Source organism: Chelonoidis abingdonii, chromosome 16 (genome assembly GCF_003597395.2).
Source record: "Chelonoidis abingdonii isolate Lonesome George chromosome 16, CheloAbing_2.0, whole genome shotgun sequence".
Lineage (NCBI taxonomy): Eukaryota > Metazoa > Chordata > Testudines > Testudinidae > Chelonoidis > Chelonoidis abingdonii.
Genome location: NC_133784.1, coordinates 22,122,067 through 22,144,713, shown reverse-complemented (window position 1 = coordinate 22,144,713; position 22,647 = coordinate 22,122,067). Strand labels below are relative to the sequence as shown.

General features: G+C 52.9%; 1 protein-coding gene across 2 annotated transcripts in view; it reads right to left on the bottom strand.

Annotated features, from left to right (window-relative positions):
- The window catches only part of PCBP4 (poly(rC) binding protein 4), a 32,761-nt gene extending 10,372 nt beyond the window's left edge, over positions 1-22,389 (bottom strand). For both annotated transcript variants that reach the window (XM_032791290.2, XM_032791308.2), the window contains exons 1-4: positions 22,251-22,389; positions 3,737-3,905; positions 2,023-2,046; positions 1,895-1,927 (exon numbers count right to left, since the gene is read on the bottom strand). In XM_032791290.2, coding sequence (XP_032647181.1) covers positions 1,895-1,927; positions 2,023-2,046; positions 3,737-3,847 — 168 coding nt within the window. In that variant the 5' untranslated portion in view covers positions 3,848-3,905; positions 22,251-22,389. The remainder of the gene's footprint in view (positions 1-1,894; positions 1,928-2,022; positions 2,047-3,736; positions 3,906-22,250) is intronic.
- Positions 22,390-22,647: the final 258 nt, after the last annotated feature.

Below are 22,647 nucleotides of genomic sequence, written 5' to 3'. Positions count from 1 at the left end.
TGTTGTCACAATAATAATCATTAATTCATCATAATTAATGGCTATTTCGGATTAATCCCTCCAATTTACACTACTTTGCATTTGCAGTGAAATTGAGTATTGGCAATTGCGTTGCCTTCATTCCCTTGCATGGTTAGGTCTCAAATTCCTCACTCTCTTCCAGTCATAGTCTAAATAATTTGGTTTCTTCTGCAAACTTTGCTCACCCCCCCTTTCCAGATCATTGAAAAATGTAATAAGCCACACAGCTCCTAGTGAAGAACCATGGGGCCCCCTGCTGTTAATGTCGTGTCAAGATGAATGCTGGCTAATTATTCTTACTCTGTTCTCTGTCAAGTTCTGATCCATGACAATGGTTTACCTCTCACACAAAGCCCTGTTTGTTTCCTTAATAGCCTCTTGTGAAGACCTTTGTCAAAGGCCGTTTGAAAGTCCAAGTAAACTATATCAACCGGTTCTCCTTTAGTCACATGACCTGCTCAAACAATACCAGTAGATTAAAGGGGTGTCTTTGGTTACACTCACCATAGAATGATCATGGAGGTGCTTTAAATTATATTTCTGTTTCACATTTCAGTTAATTTATCTGGAACCAAAGCAAAGCTCCCTGCTCTGATTCCCAGAATCCCAGCTGTATCTCTGGTATAATAGATTTTAATGAAAACTTGCATATATTTGCTAGCGGCTCAGCAACTTCATTCTTAAATCACATCAGAACTCTTGGGTATCTGCCATCTGGGCCAGGTGACTTGCTGCTCTTTGATGTATCCATCTGTTCCAGCATCGATTCTTTAGACACCTCAGTCGCTGATAGAGATGAGTAGGCCCATGGAAGGTATTTCCTCAGCATTCTTTGCGATGAAGAGTGATGCAAAGAAATCATTTAGTTTCTCTGCAATCTTCTGATCATCCTTAATTGCTCCCTTTGCCCGTGGTGGTCCAGCAACCCACTGAGGGTTTTTTGCAAGCTTTCTGCTTCTAATATATTTCATACATTTCTTGTTATTTGTTGCTAAGACTGTGGCTATTTGCTCTTCCTCTTAGTTCCTTTATTTTTATTTCCCTAACTTGGCAAGGTGCAATATATTCTTGCTCCTTCATCTGACACCAGTGTCCTGTTCTGACATCAGTGACGCCCTTGTGCTGCTGAGCGGTAGCAGAGATCTGGGGCCTTGCAGGTTGGCAGTGGAGAATTCAGTGATGTGGAGTCTGGGTATACGCTAAGTGTAACTTGCTTTATTTACACCAGTCCTGAAATGGGATGGTCAAACAGCATGCAGGTAAATCTCTGCTTCCAAGAATTTTATCCCAACACTCGTGTCTGGTTCCAGGGAGCAACTCTGCCTTGAGAACTGACTCCAGTCAGAGCCCAAGGCAGAGCACATACTCATCTGCCACTCATGCAGTGTCCTCTCTCCCAAGCTGCCTTTGCACAAAACCTTTCAAAACCAGCACATCTCCCTAAGAGTCAAAATTTGCTGCATGTGAAGGAAGAGAACCTGGAAGGCTATGTATAATGGCACCACCTGGTGGTACCATCATTAACCATACATTTGAGGCTCCGCCCCTTCGCTTTCCCTGAGTCGCCTGGGGCTGAGTGCTCTCTTGCTAGGGAGCAGGCTCACCTCTGGGAGTGTGTGCCGTGTGTATGTGGAGGGGAAGGCATCTTCCAGCCACTTCTGCAGTTGATTAAGCCTGGGCATGGGCACCATTGGACTCGCCAGATGTTTGGGGCTGCAGGGCTGATGTGAGGTGGGGGTTATAGGAGGAGGAGGAGGGAGGTTTGAAGTGTACTCATGAGCCAGAGGCAGCTTTGGTCAGTTGCACAGGACGTAGCCTGGCCCCGTGAGAGAGCCCAGGAGTGCAAGAGGCTGTGCCATCCCCCACCACTTACTTGTTCCCGTATCCTCTTAACAGTCTCGCCTTTCTGTGGGAATAAGAACAGGGAGGGTGGTTAGACTCCCACAGCTTCCGCGAGACCCTGAAGAAACGTCCTGGCTGTGGGGAACACCTGCCTCTTACCTTGCCGATGATGCTACCAACCTCCTGTGGAAACACAAAGAGAGAAGAGCAGCCCAGTTAGGAGATTTCTGAGCACACAGGGGACCCACCCAATCCACCCTAGGGACTAGGCGTGCCCCGGGGTGGCAGTATGGCTTGTTCTGGAACTGCAGGTGTAGGGACACCCTTGACTCTCACTGCCATTGGCAGGCATTGCTGCAAGCAAACCTGCAGGTCACTGGGAGACATTAGCACCAGGGCAAAATGCCCGTCTCTTGTTTTCAGCTGGTTCCCAGCGTGCATTTGTTGACACTTGGCTGCAGAGTATTTCACTGCTGGGCTGATGCTCACCTGGGCTTTGTCCTAGGCTCTACAGTGTTTCTCAAATGCGGCCACCACGGGCTTTTCATGTGGCCACCACAGCCTCCTGGGCAGTGAGGGTGTGCCGAGAAAAGGGATATTAACCAACATGCAAGTATCACTTTTCCGAGCAGACTTACTAGCTAGCTGGGAGGCTGTGATAAGTGATACTTGTATGTTGGTTAATATCACTTATCACAGCCTCCCAGCTGGCTACTAAGTATGCTGTGAAAACTAAGTCATATTAATCAACATACAAATATCACTTTTCACAGCACTATTTTTACTATTAAGACTGCCAAAAACAAACAAACAAACAAACAAAAAACCCTTACATAAATAAATGACAATGGTTTGGACATGTAGATGTGCATATTTATATGTTTTTCCTAAAGTTAATGAAGTATTTTAGGAAAAAGTATCAGTGGGGCTACCAGCAAGAGTTGGTGGCTGAACTCTGTGGCCACCGAAAAACGTGGTGTGAGAACTCCTGCCCTAGTACAATGATCTCAATCGCATGTACTTCTTTGGGCGAGTTCAGAGGCCCGTGCTACAGCAATCCCTTAAGAGGACGTGTCCCGCGTGGAAAGGCAAAGAAAGGAAGGATGGATTTTGTGGTTCTCTCAGAAGATCCCCACAAGCATCATCAGGGGAACAGAAAACTCTCATGTGTTTTAAAAATAGATTGAAAACAGAAAATTCATGACATGCTATTGGAAACATTAACTTTAAAAAAAAGTAATCTAAAAAAACAAGTTGCCAGTGTCCCTTGAAGTTAAACTCAGCTAGTTTTTTTTTTCTTTAAAACTATCTATCTAGCTCTCTGTCTGTCTGCATCATTTAGGTAGGTAGATGGTGGTTGAAGCTCAGATTTTGGTGCACTTGTAATGGCTCCATGTTACACAGCCATGTGCAAAAATAGTAATCTCCCCTCTCAAAACTTCCCAGCAAATCCTTGCTTCTTTCTCTGGGCAACTGCTTTTCTCCAAAGCCCGATAAAATGAATCCTTTCTTGAACTGAAACTAGACGTTTCTGCAGTTTTGCTACAAAACGTAATCTTGGACTGACATTCCGATGAATGTTTCATGGTTCTGCTCTAAAATGGACCTCTGCTGGAGCACAGACGTCCCAGGGTCAGGCTTTGATTGTTGTTAAATGGGATTAGTTTTGGGAAAGCAAAATGAAACATAAGCCCTGCAAATTCAACACCAGCTGTCTGTCTGAGCCCAGTGCAGATCCCAGTCACCCATGCTGCTGCTCTGGGCCAGCCCCAGGGATCCCAGCCTGAAGGAGCCCTCTGCTCCAGGGTAGAACTCCTAATGTTGTTTTCCCAGGAGAGCCCAGAGGGAATCCCAGCCAGAGGGGCACATTTACCTTCCCGTTCATGAGCATCCGGAGGGTGAGAGTAATGTTGAGCTCTGGCTCCTCCAGGCCGGTATCTGAGCCACTCATCCTGTCTGGCGACGCCATAGTATAGGAATGCATGAACTGGCTTCTGGGTAAACCAGCACCCAAGGTCTAGTAGGGACCCAAGCAGCTAAATCTGCAGAGAGAGGAACATCAGTGGGTTCAGCAAGCCCTTGTGTGGGCCTTGGCAGCTTGCTTACCCACAGTACCATCGGAACCCTGCTCTGCGGGAGGCTCACAGTCAGTATTGCAGCAAAGCCCAGGCTGTCTGGGCAGGCTGTGGCTTCACCCCAGAGCTCCCTGCAGAGCCATGAGATAGACGCATGGGCAGGGCATACAAGTAAATATGGCAGCTGGGCTGCACTTAGCACTGAACCCACCCATGACCCTGAGCGTTAGAGGCTGCATGACTGAGCCAGGGCACTGGGCATTTGGCAAGATCTAGCCGGGATGGCAGATGGGTTGAGGCGACTCCTCTGCTTGTCTGCCCAGCACCTTGTCTCTGCAGTGTTCAATGATTGCCCTATTCAGATCCTGTCTGGGAAACTCAGCCCTTAAAGGCACAACCTCCTCCTCCAACCTTCCCCCTTAACCCCCTTCTTTTAGGGATCCTTTCTATGGGGATCCCCTCCTCCCTAAGAATTTCCCACACCCTCCCTTCACTGAGTTGTTGCCCTGTCTCTGGAACATCTGAGATTGCTCGTGGCAGAGCCTTTCTCGCTCTCTATGTGCCTGTGCAAGGGAATGACCCTGGGTAAGTGGTTTATAATAATGACCAGGACTGAAATACTGAACAGAGCCTGCATCACAGCAGTGGGATGGCCAACAATTGCTACCATCCGGTGGCTGGCGTGTGCTGAGATGGTGGCATTGGCCCTGATCCTAGGCAACAAACATCCAGCTCTCAAAAGCAATGGGTACAGCTGGCATTATGGGGCCCAAAAAGGCCAAGGGTTCGATGGGCCACATCCACTCCACATGGCACTCTGTCTCCATCTCATGATGACTGAGCCACAGATAGAGGCTGAGGAGGCCTCAGCAGTTGGGGCTTATCCAGGTGTGTCTTTTAGAGGCTGCTGCATTTTGAACCAGCCGGTCTCAGGTTGGATCCCTGCTGCTTGATGAGCCAGTGAGGAGCGCGTCATGTTACACATGGGGCTGAGCCTATGCTCTGATCCCAGATGGGTGCAAACAGCTGTGTAACAAACTGTGTTAGCTAATGTATATTAAAGAACAGTAGAGAGGCAGCCGTTGTATATTTAGTTGTGTTATAAGAAAATGTCAAAGGGACTTTTCCTGCTCTCTGCTGGTGGCTTTTCAAACATTGCTAAAACAATTGTATAGGCTGTAAAAATCAGAAAGTTGGTCTGCGCAGGATCTACAGCGGATTCTTGGGCTGTGTAGCTAACAGGGCAAAGCAACCCAGACAAATGTGTGATTTACGAGCCAGGTGCAGATCTCCCCGGTGAGAAAGACTAGGGAAGATGATAGTGGCTAAAAAAGCTCACTAAGGAGGTACCAATTAAGAATGTTAGCAGGAGAAGTAAAAATGCATCAGTTAAAAAGCTTTTAGGTTGGCATGAATGAAACGCTAGACTAGACTGTTTAGAGCTGAGGTTGTTTAATAATCTGCCCCTGGGTGATGTCACGAGACAAGGTATAAAGTGGGGTTGGAGCGACGCAAGAGCTGGCATAGGGCGAACGCTGACAGAAGCAGACTCCCTGTGCCCAGGACTGGGCATTAGGCTCCTGCTCAGTCTCCTTCACTTCGGCGTTATGCTTGATTAAGCCAGTGCAATATTGTGCTGAAATGTTCTTATCAGGGCTTTCAATAGGTTAAGCTGAGCACTTGGTGTGGACTGTGCGTTCCACCCATTGGAGGCTGAGAAAGGGGCAGAGCCAGCATGTGGCCAAGGCCTGTCCTGAACCTGCTCTGTGGCTAGAGGACTTTGGTCTCCAGGCCTCGCAGTCCAGACCTGTCCCCAGCACGACATTCATTCAGTGCTGGGGAAGAGACCAGAACCTCAGGGGTTAGCCGAGCAAAGGGGCTGGCATGAGTCCAGGGGGAGGCGGGCTGGCAAGCTGGGGAAGGGGGTGAGTTCGAGGGGGCTGCCATGAGGAGACACTGCTGACAAAAGTTGTGCCAATATCACATTAGCGAGAATGAGTGGGAGTCCTGGGCATCTGGCATCTGGGAGTGTTTGGAACTTGGGTTTTAGTCCAGCCTACGCAGAGGTGGGAGACTCAGGCAGCCGCAAAGTTTGGTTCTGGAATCTGGTTTGTAGGCTGCCCCCTCACTCTCTGCACCCCCTCCCCATCTGTTTCCCCAGTGCTGTCCCCTGATGCAGTCCTGGGGGCATAAAGGGACAGCAAAGGCAGCTGATCTGGGGATCAGGGAAGTAGCCAGGAGCAGAGGAGTGGCACAGGCTGTTGCAGCCAAGTGTAAGTTAGAGCAGCCCTGAGACAATCAATTTAAAACCAGGAAATCTTCCTGCTGCTCTGACTTGCACGGGGGGCTGGGTCAAGGATCTGGGATGGTGTCTTAAAGCCTTCTCTGCCTCTTCCCTTCCCTCCTGTGCTGAGTGGAGCATGGCTGAAATGGACAATGGGGCCTGCATCAGTCAGGGGGATTGAGTCTGGGTCTCTCCCTAGGTCTGCTTGGTTCTGTCTGCACTGGGGAACCAATGTACCAGAACCCTGGGCCCTAGAACACGCAGGGTCCCAGGTGGGAGCGTTGCCCCTTTGGCAGATAAGCAGGGGCTGGCTCACGTTCTGCACAGCGCCAGCAGCTGTAGGTAGCTATGATGGCGAAGGGAAGTACGGAAGGGGAATCCAGCCTCCTCTTCAAGGGCATGAGCTGATGGCCTATTGCAGGGGCCTGGCTGGATTCCCCATCCACCCCCACGGACAATCAGCGGGTGGATTAGCACATTGGGACTGCCAGGAGAAATGCTACTGCTGAGGAGGAGAGACGGAGTATGGCGTTCTGGTCACCTTCCTCTGAAGCATCAGCTATTGGCCTCCGATGGAGTCAGGATACCAGACGGGATGGAGCACTGGACTGTGCAATCTACTGATACCTGTCGTCTCCTATTCGTCTGCTGGGACATTCATTCCGACTCCTCCAGCTGTATCCCCTACCCAGGCAGCAAACATTCCCAGGTGGCTCCCTGCATCTTTCTCTGCGTGTTACTGCCCCCAGCCTTTGAGCACCGTCCATGCCATGCACTGTGCTGGTGGTGGGAGGATTCTCCAGTCCAGGGGAGAGGGTTTGTGTGTGGGTATGTCAGAGATGTAGGGGATCCGAGTGCCATCACTTAGGTGAGGAAGGCGGGGGAGAATGGATGGGTGGATGGGAAAGGGCAATCCCCTGAATTATGAGCTGACTAAGCCAAAGGCCCCCAGCTACATTATGGCTGGGTTCAGCTTCCCTTGCGGTGGGCAGAAGCCTTCTCTCAGCAAGGCTGTGGTTCACCACCCTCAGAGTTATCCTTGCTTCACTGCAGGTTGTTTGCTCCCTCTGTGCCAGCTCCAGTCCATCTGTAACCCCTCTCTTAGCTTCCCGGGGTGCAGATCCCTGTCGCCTCTGCTGTCCTGATTTATTTTGGCCTTGTGAGCCTGCCTGGGAATCTGGCAACACGCCCTGGAGCCATCCAGCTCGTCAGTGCTGTCAGCATGGTGACATACATGGTCCTAGCGCTGATTTTGCCTTGACCCAGCAAACAGTGGGGCTGGCCTGTGGGAGTCCCCAGGAAAGCATCCGAGATAGTGGATGGCAAGAGAACACTGGCAGCTTTGGGGAAGCAGTGACTGAGGATCTGCATGGCCAGAGGGTGGTGGGGACACCAAACGAACAGGCTGATCAGCTCAGAGGTTTGCTAATAAAGGGTTTAAGAGAGAACACGGAAACAAGGAGCACTATTAATGCCAGCGCTGGGATCGTGAGTCATCTACAGGGGAACTTACTGGCTGCTGCTAAAGCTTTCACCAAACCTATCAGGCCAGCTCTTGCCCACACTGTGCAGTAGGGAAAAGTCTGAAACACCAGGGAACAATCACAGCTCTGCTGTGTGGGGAGGCCTCCCAGCCCACCCTCCACGCTAAGGAGAGACGCTGCTCGGAGGTGCATTATGGGAGCTGGTGTGCAAGAGAGGGGGTGTGATGCTGGCTATAAAGGAGGATCTGCTGGCCCCAAATCCTATATATGTGAAACACATATACACGTACATGTGCTCCTTGCCCTGCTGTTGGCTTAAGGAGCAGAATTCCATCCCCTCGCTCCCAATGTGCAAAGCCTGTTTTATGCAGGGTCTGGTGGAGGGAAGCAGGATTTAACACCATCAGAGCTGCAATGTTTGGGTGATTGTGGCACATGCTGTGTATCTCTTATGGTTTTGCATCCTATACTCTGTAGCTCTAATGTCTGAGGAGCCTGCCTGATTGCCAGTGCCACTTTGGAAGACAGAGTTGACACTGCATGTTACAGAGATGACATCCCCTCTCACGCTCCTGGAGACTTTACTTTATAGCTCAGTGGTTTGGGCATTGGCCTCCTAAACCCAGGGTTGTGAGTTCAGTTCTTGAGGGGGCCATTTAGGGATCTGGGGCAAAAATCTATCTGGGGATTGCTCCTGCTTTGAGCAGGGGGTTGGACTAAATGACCTCCTGAGGTCCCTTCCAACCCTGATATTCTATGAGGCTGCTCTACCCTATGCTGGCTAGCCCCAGAATCTAGGAGCTACACAGCCACTTTCCCCTTCCCCCTTTTATCTGGGCCACCGCCAGCGCAGCACAGAATGGGGAGCGCTGTGCAGGGCAGTGAATGACTCCACATGCAGCATGGGGGGACTACAAAGTGTCTAAAAGTTGCCTTACGAAATGAGCATATTAGATAAAGCTCTGGGCTGATCCCTTTTGTAGCTGTGACCAACCAGTGAAATGCCCAAAATAAAGACAGTCCTTGCGCAATCCAAGCCAGTGCTTAGAGGACATGACAGGGGTGTCTGGTTACTCCCAAGCAGACCTCAGGCAAAGCTGGATGTGTTCAGTAAAACTGCTAGCTCTGTACCTTCCCCATCTGCCTGAGTGTATTAATGACAGGCTCCCGGAGGCTGGGACACAACAGCTGACAGTTGTTTTTGTGCCACCAATGCTCAAGTGCCAGTGTGTCCCTTAAACACTGGACACACATTGATTTCCCGCCGACTGCACTTTGCACTCTGTGTGTCTGAGCACAGCGGCTGTTGTTTAAAAACTTCAGTTTGTGCAGAGCCAGGACATTTTTCCATCCCTTGCTGCCAGCCCAGCTCCAGGGTCTGGGATTGCCAATCAGAAAGCTGCTGCATACCCAGGACCTGGGAGAGCATACAGGTGGGCGTTCCCCTCAACAAAATACTCTGTTTACTCCCAGTTAAAGCGAGTGTCTCCACCACAACCACAAATCCAGGGACTTGCCAGCTAAGACATCCACCAGTCACATGCCTTCTAGCCATAGGCACCATAATAACACGGGCCTTGATTTCCAGAAGTGCTGAACACCAAACCCTCCCCCTGATGGAAGCTGGAGCAGTTCCGTACTTCTGACTACTGGGCCCAAGCGACCCAGTCGTGCACACGCTAGCTCACTTCCACACTCAGCCCGGCATCATATCAGCAAGTGGAACCCGCCTGCCTTACACTGCAGCAGTTGACTTTGTTTGGCCTAAGGCACAGGAAAGGAGCCATGGGGAAAGGATGTGGATTGCAGCTGGCATCTCTATCTGTCCATCTGAGCAGGGCAACTCAGCACCGGGGGCCTAGAAACACCCTGAAATAGAGCATGGTCATTACCGAACATGTTCAGCAGCTGTTTCTGAAGCTGTAGAGGAAGTTTTCATTGTGGGCAAGCCACCTGACTGGCCACACTCAGTCCCTGCTGAGAGCTCAGCCAATCAGAGCACAGTGGGGATGGGGGATAGGTATAAATAAGGAGTTAAAGAAGGGGTGGGCAAACTTTTTGGCTCAAGGGTCACAGCTGGGTATGGAAATTGTATGGTGGGCCATGAATGCTCATGGGGTTGGGGTGTGGAAGGGGGGAGGGCTTCGGCTGGGGGTGCGGGCTCTGGGGTAGGGCCAAAAATGAGGAGTTCAGGCTGCGGCAGAGGACTCCAAGCTGGGGCAGGGAGTTGGAGTGCGGGGATGGATGAGGGCTCTGGTAGGGGGTGCGGGCTCTGGGGTGGGGCTGGGGATGAATGATTCGGAGTACAGAGGGTGCTCCAGGCTGGGTCCAAGGGACTTGGAGGGCGGGAGAGGGATCAGGGCTGGGCAGGGGGTTGGGGTGCAGGCTCTGAGCAGCGCTTACTTCAAGCAGCTCCCGGAAGCAGCGGCAATGTCCCATCTCTGGCTCCTAAGCAGAGGTGTGGCCAGGTGGCTCTGCGCGCTGCCCCATCTGCACCCCCCCCCACTCATATTGGTTGCAGAGCTGTGGAGCTGTTTTTTGGGGTGGGGGCAGTGCGAGGAGACCCCTGGCTGCCCCTATGTGTAGGAGCCGGAGGGGGGGACATGCCACTGCTTCCGGGAGCCGTGCGGCACCACAGCACGTGCAGAGCAGGGCAAGCCCCCAACCCTGCTCCCTAGCTGGAGTGCTGGAGCTGGGCAAGCCCTGGACCTTGCTCACCAGTGAGACCTCAAGGGCTGGATTGAAATGTCTGAAGGGCTGGATGTGGCCCCCGGGCTGTACATTGCCCATCCCTGAGTTAAAGGCAACCCTGATGAGGAGGTGCTTGCTGGCAGGTTCTAGTCCTTGTAACACGTAGGATTCGGGTGAGTTCTATTCTGGCTTCTCCTACTAGGGAAGTTCTCCATTAAGATAAGGTTTGCTCTATGAGGTAGTGTTTTATGGACCTGGAGGGAGAGCTATGGGGAAGCATCTCTCACCTAGAGAGGCCACGGAGTCTGTGGAACTTCATGTAGCTATCAGCTAACTGTTAGAAGCAGGGAGTCTGTCTCTGTTCAATAGATAATGGGGCAGATCTGAGGGAGTGGTGAGTTTCTACATTCTTACCTCACCTGGCTGGGCTTATGGGGTGCAGATAGTGTGGATGCCTTATGGAGATCCAGGGACTGGCTATTTTGTACGCTGATCCCAATCCGGTACCACTTTGGATACTGATGACAGGAGGTTTCTGATTCACCAGCAAGTAAGGAGCAATCGGCTATTAGCATGTGAGCTGGACCTGGGCTAGCTGTGGAGATCCTCAGCTTGTCTGTCTGCTGGCAGGGTTCTGAAGTGTTTGAAAGGGCTGAGATACTGCTATTCTCCCCGGGCTCGGACAAGTCCAGCTGACACGCACACTATGTAGGATGGTTACTCTGTAAAGACTCATCTCCTAGAGCTGCTCAGAGGGAATGGATGTGTGCGTGTACTGATGTAGAGAAGTGTAGCTGTTATGAGTATATGTAACAGCATCAAAATGTATGAGAAACACCATCAGATTTACTGCCTAACAACTTGAATTCAAAAGTCATTCTTAGTATTGGGCAATAACTGACACTGTTGTCTCGTTTCAGCGTCCATGGAATGTTTGTTTACTAAGAAATTGTATGTTTGCAGCCTGTTGTCCCAGGATATCAGAGAGGCGAGGTGGGTGAGGTAATGTCTTTTATTGGACCAGCTGCTGTTGATGAGAGAGAGACGAGCTTTTGAGCTTACACAGAGCTCTGTGCAGCTATGGCGCACAGACACAGAGCTCCAGCCTGAAGAAGAGCTCTGAGTATCTCGAAATGTCTCTTTCATTAACAGAAATGCGTCCAATAAAAGAGATTCCCTCACCCCCCATTGTCTCTCTAAGGCCTGCGTACTTTCTCTAAGGCCTGCGTACTTACTCTACACTGCGTACTTACTCCGGTGCTCAGGAGAGTGAAAAATCCACACCCCTGGGCAATGCATTAATACTGACCTTAACCCCCATGTCAGCAGGAGAGCGTCTCCCACTGCCATAGCTACTGCGTCTTGCAGAGGTGGAGTTATTAAGCTGATGGAACAGAAGAGCTCTCTCCCATTGGCTTAGGGCCTCTGCTGTACCTTTGTAGTGTAGACCTGCCCTAAGAAACTGCTCGGCTGTCTCTCTGAAGTTGACTGGGAACTATTCACACCTCCTGGGCAGGGTTTACAATAGCCCTGAGGTTTAAGTGAGTCATATTGTGTGAAATGACAGCACTCTGGTCTGTGCACCCACAGGGAGGAAGCTGAGGTGCGGGAAGAAGGGGACTGTAATAGTTATGGATCAAATTGCCTCATCAGCTCCATTCCGCAAACTACCCCATGCACACACCACTACCTCTAACTCCCGTCCAGCCCCATGTCCCAGCGAGATGAATATGTATCCAGCTGGGCATGCAGGTACAGCCTGTCATGTGCTCTGGGTTGCTAGATGTGCATGCGCAGGGACGAGGCTGGTGTGCCAGAGTGTGATGGAGAGCAATCCAGATGGGACTGGAGTCTTGGCCAAAGGTTCTGGTGGATATGGGCTGAGTCTGGGGCTGGCAGATTTTTCGGAAGCAGAGTCTGTTGCAGCTGGAGGGCCTGAGTGCAGATTTACTTTAGATGCTGTGAGCTGCCACACAGCTCCTTGTGCCAGCTCCCTAAAGAGTATCGCCAGCGTGGGACACTCCTCCACCCGGTGCACAGCTGGCTGTGCCAGTTCTCCGTCTCTTCTGCAACAGCCTTGGCACAAGATGTGCACAGAGCAGAGGCAAGGGACAGGCCAGGAGAGGAAAGGGTAGTAAAGGTTAGACCAGCACCCCAGCCGTCCTATGCTCTGCAAAGCCCCATTGATCCAGAGGCACAACCCTGAGGGCTGCCCTAGCTCATACCAGGGTCCCCATGAAGTCCCTGAATAGGGGGAGGCACAATCTGCCCTTTAGCCTCTGCACTGGTACCTTCACTAGAACCTGGGTGACTGCCCCATGTCCTACCAACCCACCCCTAACCCTTGCCCTCCCTGTGCTCGGCCATCTCTACTCTTCAGAGCAGCAAGGTAACAAACATGACAAGGATTGGCCTTTCCCAGGGCTCAATGACCAGCTAACACACTTGGGCCCTGGCCCACAGTACATCATACTTTTTATCTCGGGGACATTGCCATCTGTGTGAAGGTGCCTAGTTCTGGCCCTCCCCTGATGATGATGCCTCACTCTTATACAGCTCTTTCCATGAGTAGATCTCCAAGTGCTTCACCAAGGTGGGGGGGTCAGTATCATTATGCCCATTTTACAGATGGAGAAACTGAGGCACAGGGCAGCGAGGTGACCAGGGTCACTTAGCAGGCCAATGGAAAAGCCACTGATTTATTTGTCCTTATTTACTTGGTTGTTAACTAGTCCAGCTATGCGAGATGCGTCCCAGAGGCAGTGGTGTGTGGTGCAGCTCAGTGCTCTGGGTATGTGCTGGGGGAATGCCATGCTGGAGTGCTCCCCAGTGGTCTGCAGGTGTTACTCCCCATGGGTGAGGAGCGTCGGGGTGGCACCCACCTACATTTCTGGCATAGACAGGCAGCACTCACCAGCTGTGCTGCTGGATGTCTGCTGCGCTGATGTCAGTGGCATGTTACTGGATGAGGGCAGCACAGTGGCAGAGACGGGGTGGTTAAAAACCAAATAGGGCTGGATCCATCATAGCTGTGGGCTTCTCAGAACACATCAGTTCCCCCTCCCACATTCCCCTTCTCCTTGGCCGCATGCTCCCAGGGCTCTGAGCTCTTGCTCCCTGCCCCTGTTCAAATGGATTCTTCTTTCTTTTCCTTCTCAGGCTCTTTGATCTTCCCCTTCCACCTCTCCCTGAACAGGCCCTGGGTTTCTCGCTGTTCTGGGCTCTCCCAGAGTGCCAGGCCTAGATACCTAGGACCTGGCCCTAATCCAGCTCCCTGTGTCCAGTGAGTGCTGGAACCATGCCTAGGTTTCTGTTAGCACCAGCTCCCGCCCACACCCCTTGCATTCAGGCTGATGGCAAAGTTGCTGCCTGATAAAAGTTGCAAGATCAACGTGGGACTTTGCTCCTTATATTTGGGAAATGTTGTTTGTCATTTAAAAAGTTAAATGTTTAAAGTGCCCAGACAGTAAGGTGATGGGTGCTATTGAAATGTCTGTAATAAATACAGCTGAGCAACACACAGCCCTGGCCTTGTTAAAGGAAGCCAGCTAATCTTGCCTTTTCCTTAGGGAGATGTTTGCATATCCAGGTTCAGATGGACTGTACTGGCCGGGGCTTCCCAAATGTGACCTGAGGCTGTTTGCAGCCAGCCAGCCTTGCACCCAAGTTCTGTGCTGCCCGTCCCAGTGAGAAGTTAGCCGGGAACTATTATGACAACATGTATACTATGAACTGTTCCTATTGATCATTGGGCCAGAAGCATCTGGTGCTAGATTGTAGGTGGGGTTTGGGAGTATGGGCATGTTTTGGGACTGGTAGGGTGTGGGATTCTGAGCAGGGTTCTGGCTTGTGGGTGGGGTTTGGAATTGTAGACGTGGTTTGTAATAGTGAGGTTTGGGTGAGTGGATGGGGCTGAGAGTGTGGGGGTGTCTTGGGTTTTATCAGGGCCGGTGCAACCATTTAGGCCAACTAGACAGTTGCCTAGGGCGCCAAGATTTGGGGGCGCCAAAAAGTGCCCCCCCCCCAAATTTTTTAAATGGTTGCAGCGGCTGCTGCTGGAGAGAGCTGGAGCGCTGGTCAGCACAGCAGCGTGCCGCGCGTGCGGCCGGACAGCCAAGGTGTGCTCCCCCGGTGGGTGGCGCGCCACCGCCCCGCCGTCCAGCGGCGCCCTGAGGGAGTGCCAGTGCGCACCACCGCCGCAGCCCAGTGGCGCCCCTCCCGGCCTCAGGGAGCCGCCGCCGCGACCCAGCAGCCCAGGGCACTCCCCCCCCCAGGGTCAGGGAGCCGCAGCTCCGGTGGACCTGCCGCAGGCATACCGCGGGGCGGTGAAATGGCCCGGTGCCTAGGGCGCCAGAAACCCTAGTGCCAGTCCTGGGTTTTATCTTATGGGCAAGATTGAGGTTCATGACTCTTGGTTTTACAGATGGGACTTGGACTTGTGGGTGGGGCAGTTAGAGCACCGCCCACTTTTTCTCCCATGCTGGCCACTGATTGTGGGTCAGAGGGCCCCTAGTCTCTGGCCTGCTATATTTTGCTTTGCTTTTGTATATGACAGATCTGTCCCTGTAGCCAGCTTACCCTCCTGTTCTGGTCTCCCTTCTGGGGAACTGATTCTCCAAGAGGTCGGCTTTTCTTCAAGGGCCCATCCCTGGGCTTCCGTGTGCATGTTTGTCCCCCGCACCCACGTGTAAGCCCGCATTGCTCTCTGTGCAATCTTTACCGGGCCCCCCACCCCTTCCCCAGTGCTCAGCACCACCACTGCCAATAATCTGAGATGTCCTCACCAAGTTCAGGGGAAGCATCCATGGAATGCAAACCCACATGCAAGCTGGGGTGCTTGATCCAGCCCCCACTTCGGTCCTGCTGCTCTGAACCGTCCTGACACAGCTGTACTGGGGGGGGCGGGGGGGGAGAGGCCTTTGGGTGGCTTAATATCCAGGGTCAAAATAGTTAAGCCCCTGGATTCCCTTCTGTGAATCCTAAAGAAAAGCAGGCACAAAATGCTGGTTTACCCAGCAAGAAGGCAACAGCTGTGTAAATGCAGACGTGGTCAAGCCGCTCCTCTGATCTCGACCAGTTGTCCCAGGCGGCAACTATCCCATCAAAGGGTCTCAGCGGGTGGGGGGCTTATTTGGACTCCAGCTCGAGCTGGCATGCCAGGCTTGGTTGTGGAGGAGGATAACGCAGGCTGGGAGAAGGGACAGGCCTCTTGCATGCAGCAGTGATCATGTGGAGTGCTAACGGGGGCTCTCCTTCAGCTCCCTTCCTGGGCAGCACTCCAGGGGCCGGATTCTCATTGGAGCTGCACCAACTTCGATGGGGCGAGGCTGACATACAGCAACCGAGAGCCAAGCCCCCATAATGCATGCCTGCCAGCGCCTAGCGGTTCTGAACAGCTCCCCCATTACAGAGCCCCAGGCAGTCCAGGGTTGGTTGGCATGGCTGCTGAAGAGAGTGAGGTCATCTTGCTTTCCTGAATTGTGTCTACAGCCATTCCACCCCGTAGAGCCAACCAGGGTTAGGACAGGTCAGTGGGAGCCTAGGAGACCTGAGGACCTGCAGGAAGTGTGTGCATGGGGGGGGTGGGGGTTAGGGGGTAGGAGCAGCTGCATGTCCCATAGTTCAGTGCCAGCTGTGCACAGGAAGGCAATGGATGCCAGCGTAAGCGTACACCCCACAGGCACTGCTGAGCGGGTGTGGCAGTGCTGCAGGCATGGGCTGGCTGCTGAGTTCCCCTGTGCACAGGCACTGACCATGCACTCACAGGCTAGTGTTCGTAAAGGAACGTGGGTTTTCCATGGTCCAGGAGATATCTGTGGGGCTGAAACAACATGATAGGGGTCTGCTGGGCCATGTAAGGGGTAGGCGAAATATAGGCACAAGATAAAACACTGGTGCAGTGGGACCAAAGGAGGATCAGCAATGGCAGCCCCTGCAGAAGCCAGCAGCATATGGGGCTGCCCTGGCCACACCCCACCTGCCTCCCCCTCCCAACTTGCAATAGTCCAGGAAAGCCCTGGCCAGATGTCCCCCATCTCCTCTAGATATGGAAGCTAAATCCTAGCTCTGCAGCTGGGCAGGTGCCCCCCAGGGAGCAACTTTGCATGCACTCTTCTCAGAAGCCCATCAGGAAACCAGTGGTGAGATACATCGTCTGATCCCAAGGGGCGGTCCCTGCTGGGAGACCCCCACCCCTCTCATGGCTCCTGTCCATAGGCTCTGTGGGAGTTCTTGCCTCTCTGCAGAGCGGATGATCTGGGTAAACCCCTGCATGTAAGCATCCCTACAGAGGTGATCCCTCCCTCCTCGCTTGATCTGCTTTAGGCTGGCTAAAGTAAGCCAGTGGGCAACCCTTGGTTTTGTCTGCAGCACTGGGTTTTGCAGAGTCATTCCTGCCTCCTAGCTGGGAGGGGAGAGGTAGTCCCCCTGTTCTGTTGGGTGCCCAGCTCCCCAGGGATGGGGAATTGGTGTTTGCCGCTGCAGACAGTGGGTGCAACTGGCACCCTGGGTCAGGAGCAGATGTCATGAGAGAGTAGGTCATGGGATGAAAAGGATCAGCAGCCCACGCCTCTTGTTCCTGCCTGATCCATTGGCAGGGCAACTCTCTGTGCCTGGCCCATGAAGCTTGGAGCCCTGATCAAAGTGCCCAGCTTACTGTCAGCAGGACAGCCGGGGGCCAGCAGCTTCCCTTGGGGCTTGTATGAGCCAGCTGGAGAGAGAGGCAGACCTCTGCTCGCATACCCCAAAGCCCTGGGGAACTGGCTCTGCTGCTGAGGGACAGGAACAGAGTGGATCCGCTAATGATGCGATGAGCCTCTAAGGCAGCTCCGACTCCCTACAGCTCTCAGGCCGGGGAGCCCCTCAGCTCCCCCAGTGAGCTGGAGTTGGGGGTCTGCTGACAGCAGCAGATGGCTAGACCTGAAGCAGGAGGGGTGGGCTGGACACAGGGTTCCAAGCCTACTGCACCCAGGGGCATTGAGAAATGTTTTATTTTTAACATCCTTCCTGCCTAATCCTGAGCTCTGGGGTATTTCTAGGGCAGGGGCTGTGGCTGTCTGCAGAGAGCTGTGCCAGCTCCAGGCCTGCCAAGACAATCAGTTTGGGTCCCCCACAGACGTGGCATATTGACCAAGATGATCGGGTCGAGTGACAGGACGATTGGCTGCCCAGGAGAAAAGCATCTCTGGCCTTATCCCCCTGCTCCTGTGGCAAGGAAGAAAGGGTGGACGGAGGGGTCAGGTGACTGGATTTGCTACTGATGTGCTGTGCAGCTAAGGACAAGGCTCTGTGCCTCAGTGTCCCCATCTGTAATACAAGTGTTATGGATGGCCTAGTGGTTAGGTGCTAGCCTGTGACTAAGGAAACCTGGGTTCAATTCCCTGCTTTGTGACACCTTAGGCAAGTCACATAGCTGCTCAGTGCCTCAGTTTCCCCATCTGTGAAATGGGGGTGATAGTACTTCCCTGCCCTGCTGAGTATGAATATGTTAGAGGCTGTTAGGTGTTCCTGTGTTATGGTAACAAGAGCCAGAGGGGCACCTTAGACAGTGCTGCTCCCCTCCCTCAGGGCTTGTTTTCATGTACAGTGCTACAGCTGTGATGCTTTGGGAGCACATCTCCCATTGGTGTAATTAATCCACCTCCCCAAGAGGCAGTAGCTATGGTGGCAGGAGAGGCTGCTCCTGGGGTAATGTTCTTATAACTGTGTGTCGCTTGGGGGGTGGATTGTTCACAACCCTCAGCAACTTAGTTAGACCGATGTAAGTCTGTAGTGTAGACCTTAGGAGAGTTAACCTCATGAGGTTTGGAAAGTGCCCGGAGCTCGAGGGTGAACACAGCGTGACTATTCCTGCCATGTGGGTCAGCTGTCAGGACGTTATTGCATGGAAGCCACGGTGCTTGGGCCCCTGTGTCTGAAATATGGCCCTTGTCTTTTCCATAAGGGCAGCTCGGTTAGGCAGCAGGAGGGGAGCATGCCCCTCCTGGCTTCTTTATGGCACAGGCAGGGCTGAGAGATTTTACATTCCCTCACCCACGTCTTGTTCAGCTTGTTTTCTGTGCTAGACTATCCGCTCACATCTGCCTTTGTTTGCTGTTTGTCTTTGCTCCTGCGTACCAAACGGCAATGTCTAATCTACACTGTGGAGAAAGGAAGCCTTTGTGAGAGATCCAGCCCTCTCTCACTTCCGCCTCACCCCTTCACTAAAGGGTTAGGACCTGGGGGGCACTGTAGCAAAACAGGGGTGACCTGGCTTGACGGTCCCAGTATCTCTAAAATATCCTTTGACTCCCCCCAACTCTGTCCTGCCCTTCCCAGCACACCACAGAGCCACTGCAAAGGGCACCAGCCTAGTTTGCTAACGATTGCCAGCAGGTTGCCATTAGATCCAGTGGGAGTCAGCTGAGCCCAGCACATTCTTCCTGTTAGGAGGAGGAGGAGCCCAGAGGCAAGTTGGAGAAACAGCTCTCTGTGTGCGCTTAGCGTGCGCTATGTGCTAGGCATACACCGGATCTTGTGGCATTCTGTCGTTTGATTGGATGTCCGTTCTGCCTCTCTTGAGTCAACCTCTCCCCTTCCACCTAGGGCCCTGGCAGCCCAGGCAGGACCAGGTGTAATGACCCACCGCTCCAAGCACATCAGTCTGGGGTAGCAGGGATGACAACGAGCCGCCTTTCCCTGCAAAGTGCTTTACAATCCTCATGGCTTCCCCAAGGATAGGTCACTATTGTCCCTACATTAGATGGGGAAACTGAGGCACTGATAGACAACATTGCAGGCCCAAGGCAACAGTGGCAGAACCAAGATTAGAACTCAGGAGCCACTGGCCCCCTGTCCTATGCTCAGATCAGTAGATCATTGGGTTTTAATCCTTACGTTTTGTGCACTCCTAAATTGAACTGGGATAATTGGTGTCCTAATAGTCAGCATAGAGAAATCAGACCAGTCACTGGCCATCTGGGCACAGGGGCTTTCTGTGTGTGCATTTTGTCCTGAGGATCTGAGTTCTAATCTCACAGTTGCCACCAGGAAATGCCGATCGGGGAAATCCTTGATGGCTGTGCAGGGTATACAGAACACCAAGTCTCTGTGCCCCTAACCCTCTCTGAGCCCCAACATTCTCCAGCACACAAAGGGTAACACAGAGCTCCCCAGCTGCAATGAAAGTTTGTGCGTGTGGGTAGGTTCCTCTTTAGCCGCCCCCAGCTTTCACAGCAAGGAGGGTGCTCTCGTCCTGGGGCAGAGAACAATTCCCCATGTGTTCCTAGCCTGGTGAGGAGTAGGAGGGTCATTTGCAGGATCATTTTACAGATACTCTGAAGGCTGGTCCCTGCTTCCCTTCTGACTTGAACGAGGCAGGCTGGAGGATGTGAGGCTTTCAAAGGACAAAGGGGCAAATGATTGTGGCCAGAGGGGAATTAGAAACCCTTGGGCAGCTCAGGGCTGAGAGAGTCTGCTGGGAAGGAGAGTCCTTTGGTGAGGTGGGGAGGGGGTCTTGAGAGTGTCCCCCACACCTGGAAAGGGGATGGGGAGGAATGTTCCACTGGTGCTGAGAGAGGGGAATGGCCATGGAGCATCCCATTGGAGCTGATGGGGAGTTTCCTGGGAAGATGTCACATGGTGGGAGGTGCCCCTTGGAAAGTTCTTGTCTTGAGGTTAAGAGGTAGGGAGTTCTCTGCAGGATCTGGATTATAGCTGTGGAGGGGAGGTCTGGTCCTGGAAGACTCATATAGAGCAGAAATGTGGGAAGTGGCGTGAAACCTGCCAGAGATTTCCCCAGTTTGTCATGTCCATTGCAGGGAAAGGATGAAGTCACGGCTTGGGATGCACCTGTCTCATGCAAAGCTTAGCTGATGGCAGTGACATTCTGTCTCCACCATCTCTGGGACCCCTCCCCTTACACACTCCTTTGGCTGATAATATGAGAGTGGAGTGGTAGCACCACTACTTAAGGTTAAGACTCGCTTACTGTTTACCAGCTGATTTTTTTCTTAGTTTCCTAAAATCCTCATGCTGACTCAGATTGTCTTGAAAATCAATGTGCCTCATGGAGATGTGGAGTAGGGTCAGTGGTCCAAATTTGAGGGCCTTTGAGCATGGGGTTCCCAAGATACAGCTCCCCCCCCAAAGAATGTGGCATCAACCTTTGGTGGTCCTTATTAACCCTTCTCGTGCACAGCTGGGGAAACCAATCTAAGCAGGCTGATCTAGCGGTGGCTCATCTTGCTCAACAGGAAATCTCATGTGGGAAATGGAGGGGCTCAAGGGCTACTCTCTGTCTCTACACCCTCCCTTTGTGCCAGCCAAAGGGACACATGGGCTACATTCGCCCCATTGACTTCTATGGAGATGCACCATAATATGGCTCTGTGGCTTATCCAGAGGGAGTTTTATATAGGTGGGAATTTTTGGGGGGCACAGCTGTGGGTAGGAGAGCCCTGCCAGATATGGCACCTAAGGCTGCCTGGCACAGTGCGCAGTGCTATGCACAATATTATTATTTTTATGTCATGTGAGTAGTGCTTTGGTCTGTGTGAGCAAGGTGCCCAGCAATGCCTGGTGGTGCATGGCATTTGGGTGGCTAATGGGAACAAAGGACAGAGCAGAGTTGGAAGAATGAAAGCAATCTGGAGCTGTGAGGCGGCAGGTGGCGTGTGCAGGCTTCTCCACAGGAGGCCAGGGCTGGGTCACCAGTGGAATGAATTGGACAGCCTCATCGCTGACTCCCCTGGGTCTCTGTCCTCATTGATTCAATACAGTGGTGATCTCAGCTCAGGGGCACCAGCGGGTGGCAGGAAATAGGAATGAGGGGCACTGGCAGAGCTGTGGGGGGCTCAGGCCCAGAGGAACAAGAGATGCAGTGAGGTCAGATTTAGGGCCACTGGATGGTGAGGCCAAGACAGGACTGAGAGGCACCAGCTGAACTGGGTAGAGCGGACCCAGAGCTGGCATGAGATTGCAGGGCCGGATCTGTGGCCCACTAGCAGGAGCTGGGTGCAGGTCTGAGCAGCGGAGTGGAGCATGGGCCCCGCTGAGCTGGAGTGAAGTGCTGGGAAAGGAGTAGCACGGGTAGTGGGTCAGGACTGAGGAGCACTGGCAGAGCTGTGTGAGTGGGGAGCTTTCCGAATGCCTGAAGTGCTGTGTTTGGCTGCAGCCAGCCCCTTCCTTGCTTGGACACTAAAATAATCCCCTTGCTGAGCCCTGTGCAGCCCCTGGTGATGGGAACAAATTTGTGCTGAGAGACAAAGGTCCTCTGGAGACCCTGTCGCTTCCCGGAATGTGAGTCTTCTACAAGTGCCCCTGGGTGCTGGGTACCTGCCACTTGGACCGGGGACTGGCCCTCTGGCACCTTATATGCTTCCTGGCCTCTGGGACCTCTCGGCTCCAACTAAGACAGGGCGGGGAGGTAACTTGGAGGCATCATCAGACCCTTCTGATTGGTTTTGGGGAGCAGCTCCCAGCCCCCAGAGGTGGCTTTGGAGCTCCTTGCCAGGAAAACACATGGCTCCGAGAGGAGGAAAACTTTAGCTCTTTCTCCCCTTGAGCCTCGCGTCACAGAGCAGCCTGGGACAGGGCTGGAACATTGTGTCCCACTTAGTGAGCTATGGGGCATGCACAGCAAAGTCACCTCATGTTCACCCCACAGAGCAGGTGTTGGGGCTGGCATATCCTCCCCTCACTCCCAGTTCCATTGCCCAGTCACTGTTTCACCCCCACCCCAGGCAGACTATATAGCTCCCTCGCTATCTCAATCAGTTACACTGTGCACCCTGCCTCTGCTGCGGTGCCACCACTGGGGCTCCCTCTCTGCCGTGCCGGCCCCCCCAGAGTTACAGATCTCCCCCATTCGCTTACCTTTTCTGTTGGTCCCCGGGCTGGCTGCAGCTCTTAGTCCCACATTGTCACCCGGAGAGGCGCTGGTAACAACTGGGAGTGACATCAGCCAAGAACAATGAAATGCTTGACAGGCGAGGCACAGGCCAAAGGCTCGGGAATATTCCCCCCGCCCCCGATCCTGCCCAGCCTCCATCCCTCCCTCTAGGATCCAATTACAGCGGATAAAGGAGACACTAAAAGGAACAATGCATACTGGGTAAGGCCATCTGCCAAGGACAGGGACATTCCATCCCCCACCCCCACCGGGCCCCCTCCGCTGGCATATGCTCACCCTTTGTAATTGCATTCTTTCCTGGTAACCAAGCGGCCAGTGCGGCCGGCCCAGCGTCAAGGACACCGCCAGCGGGACAGGCAC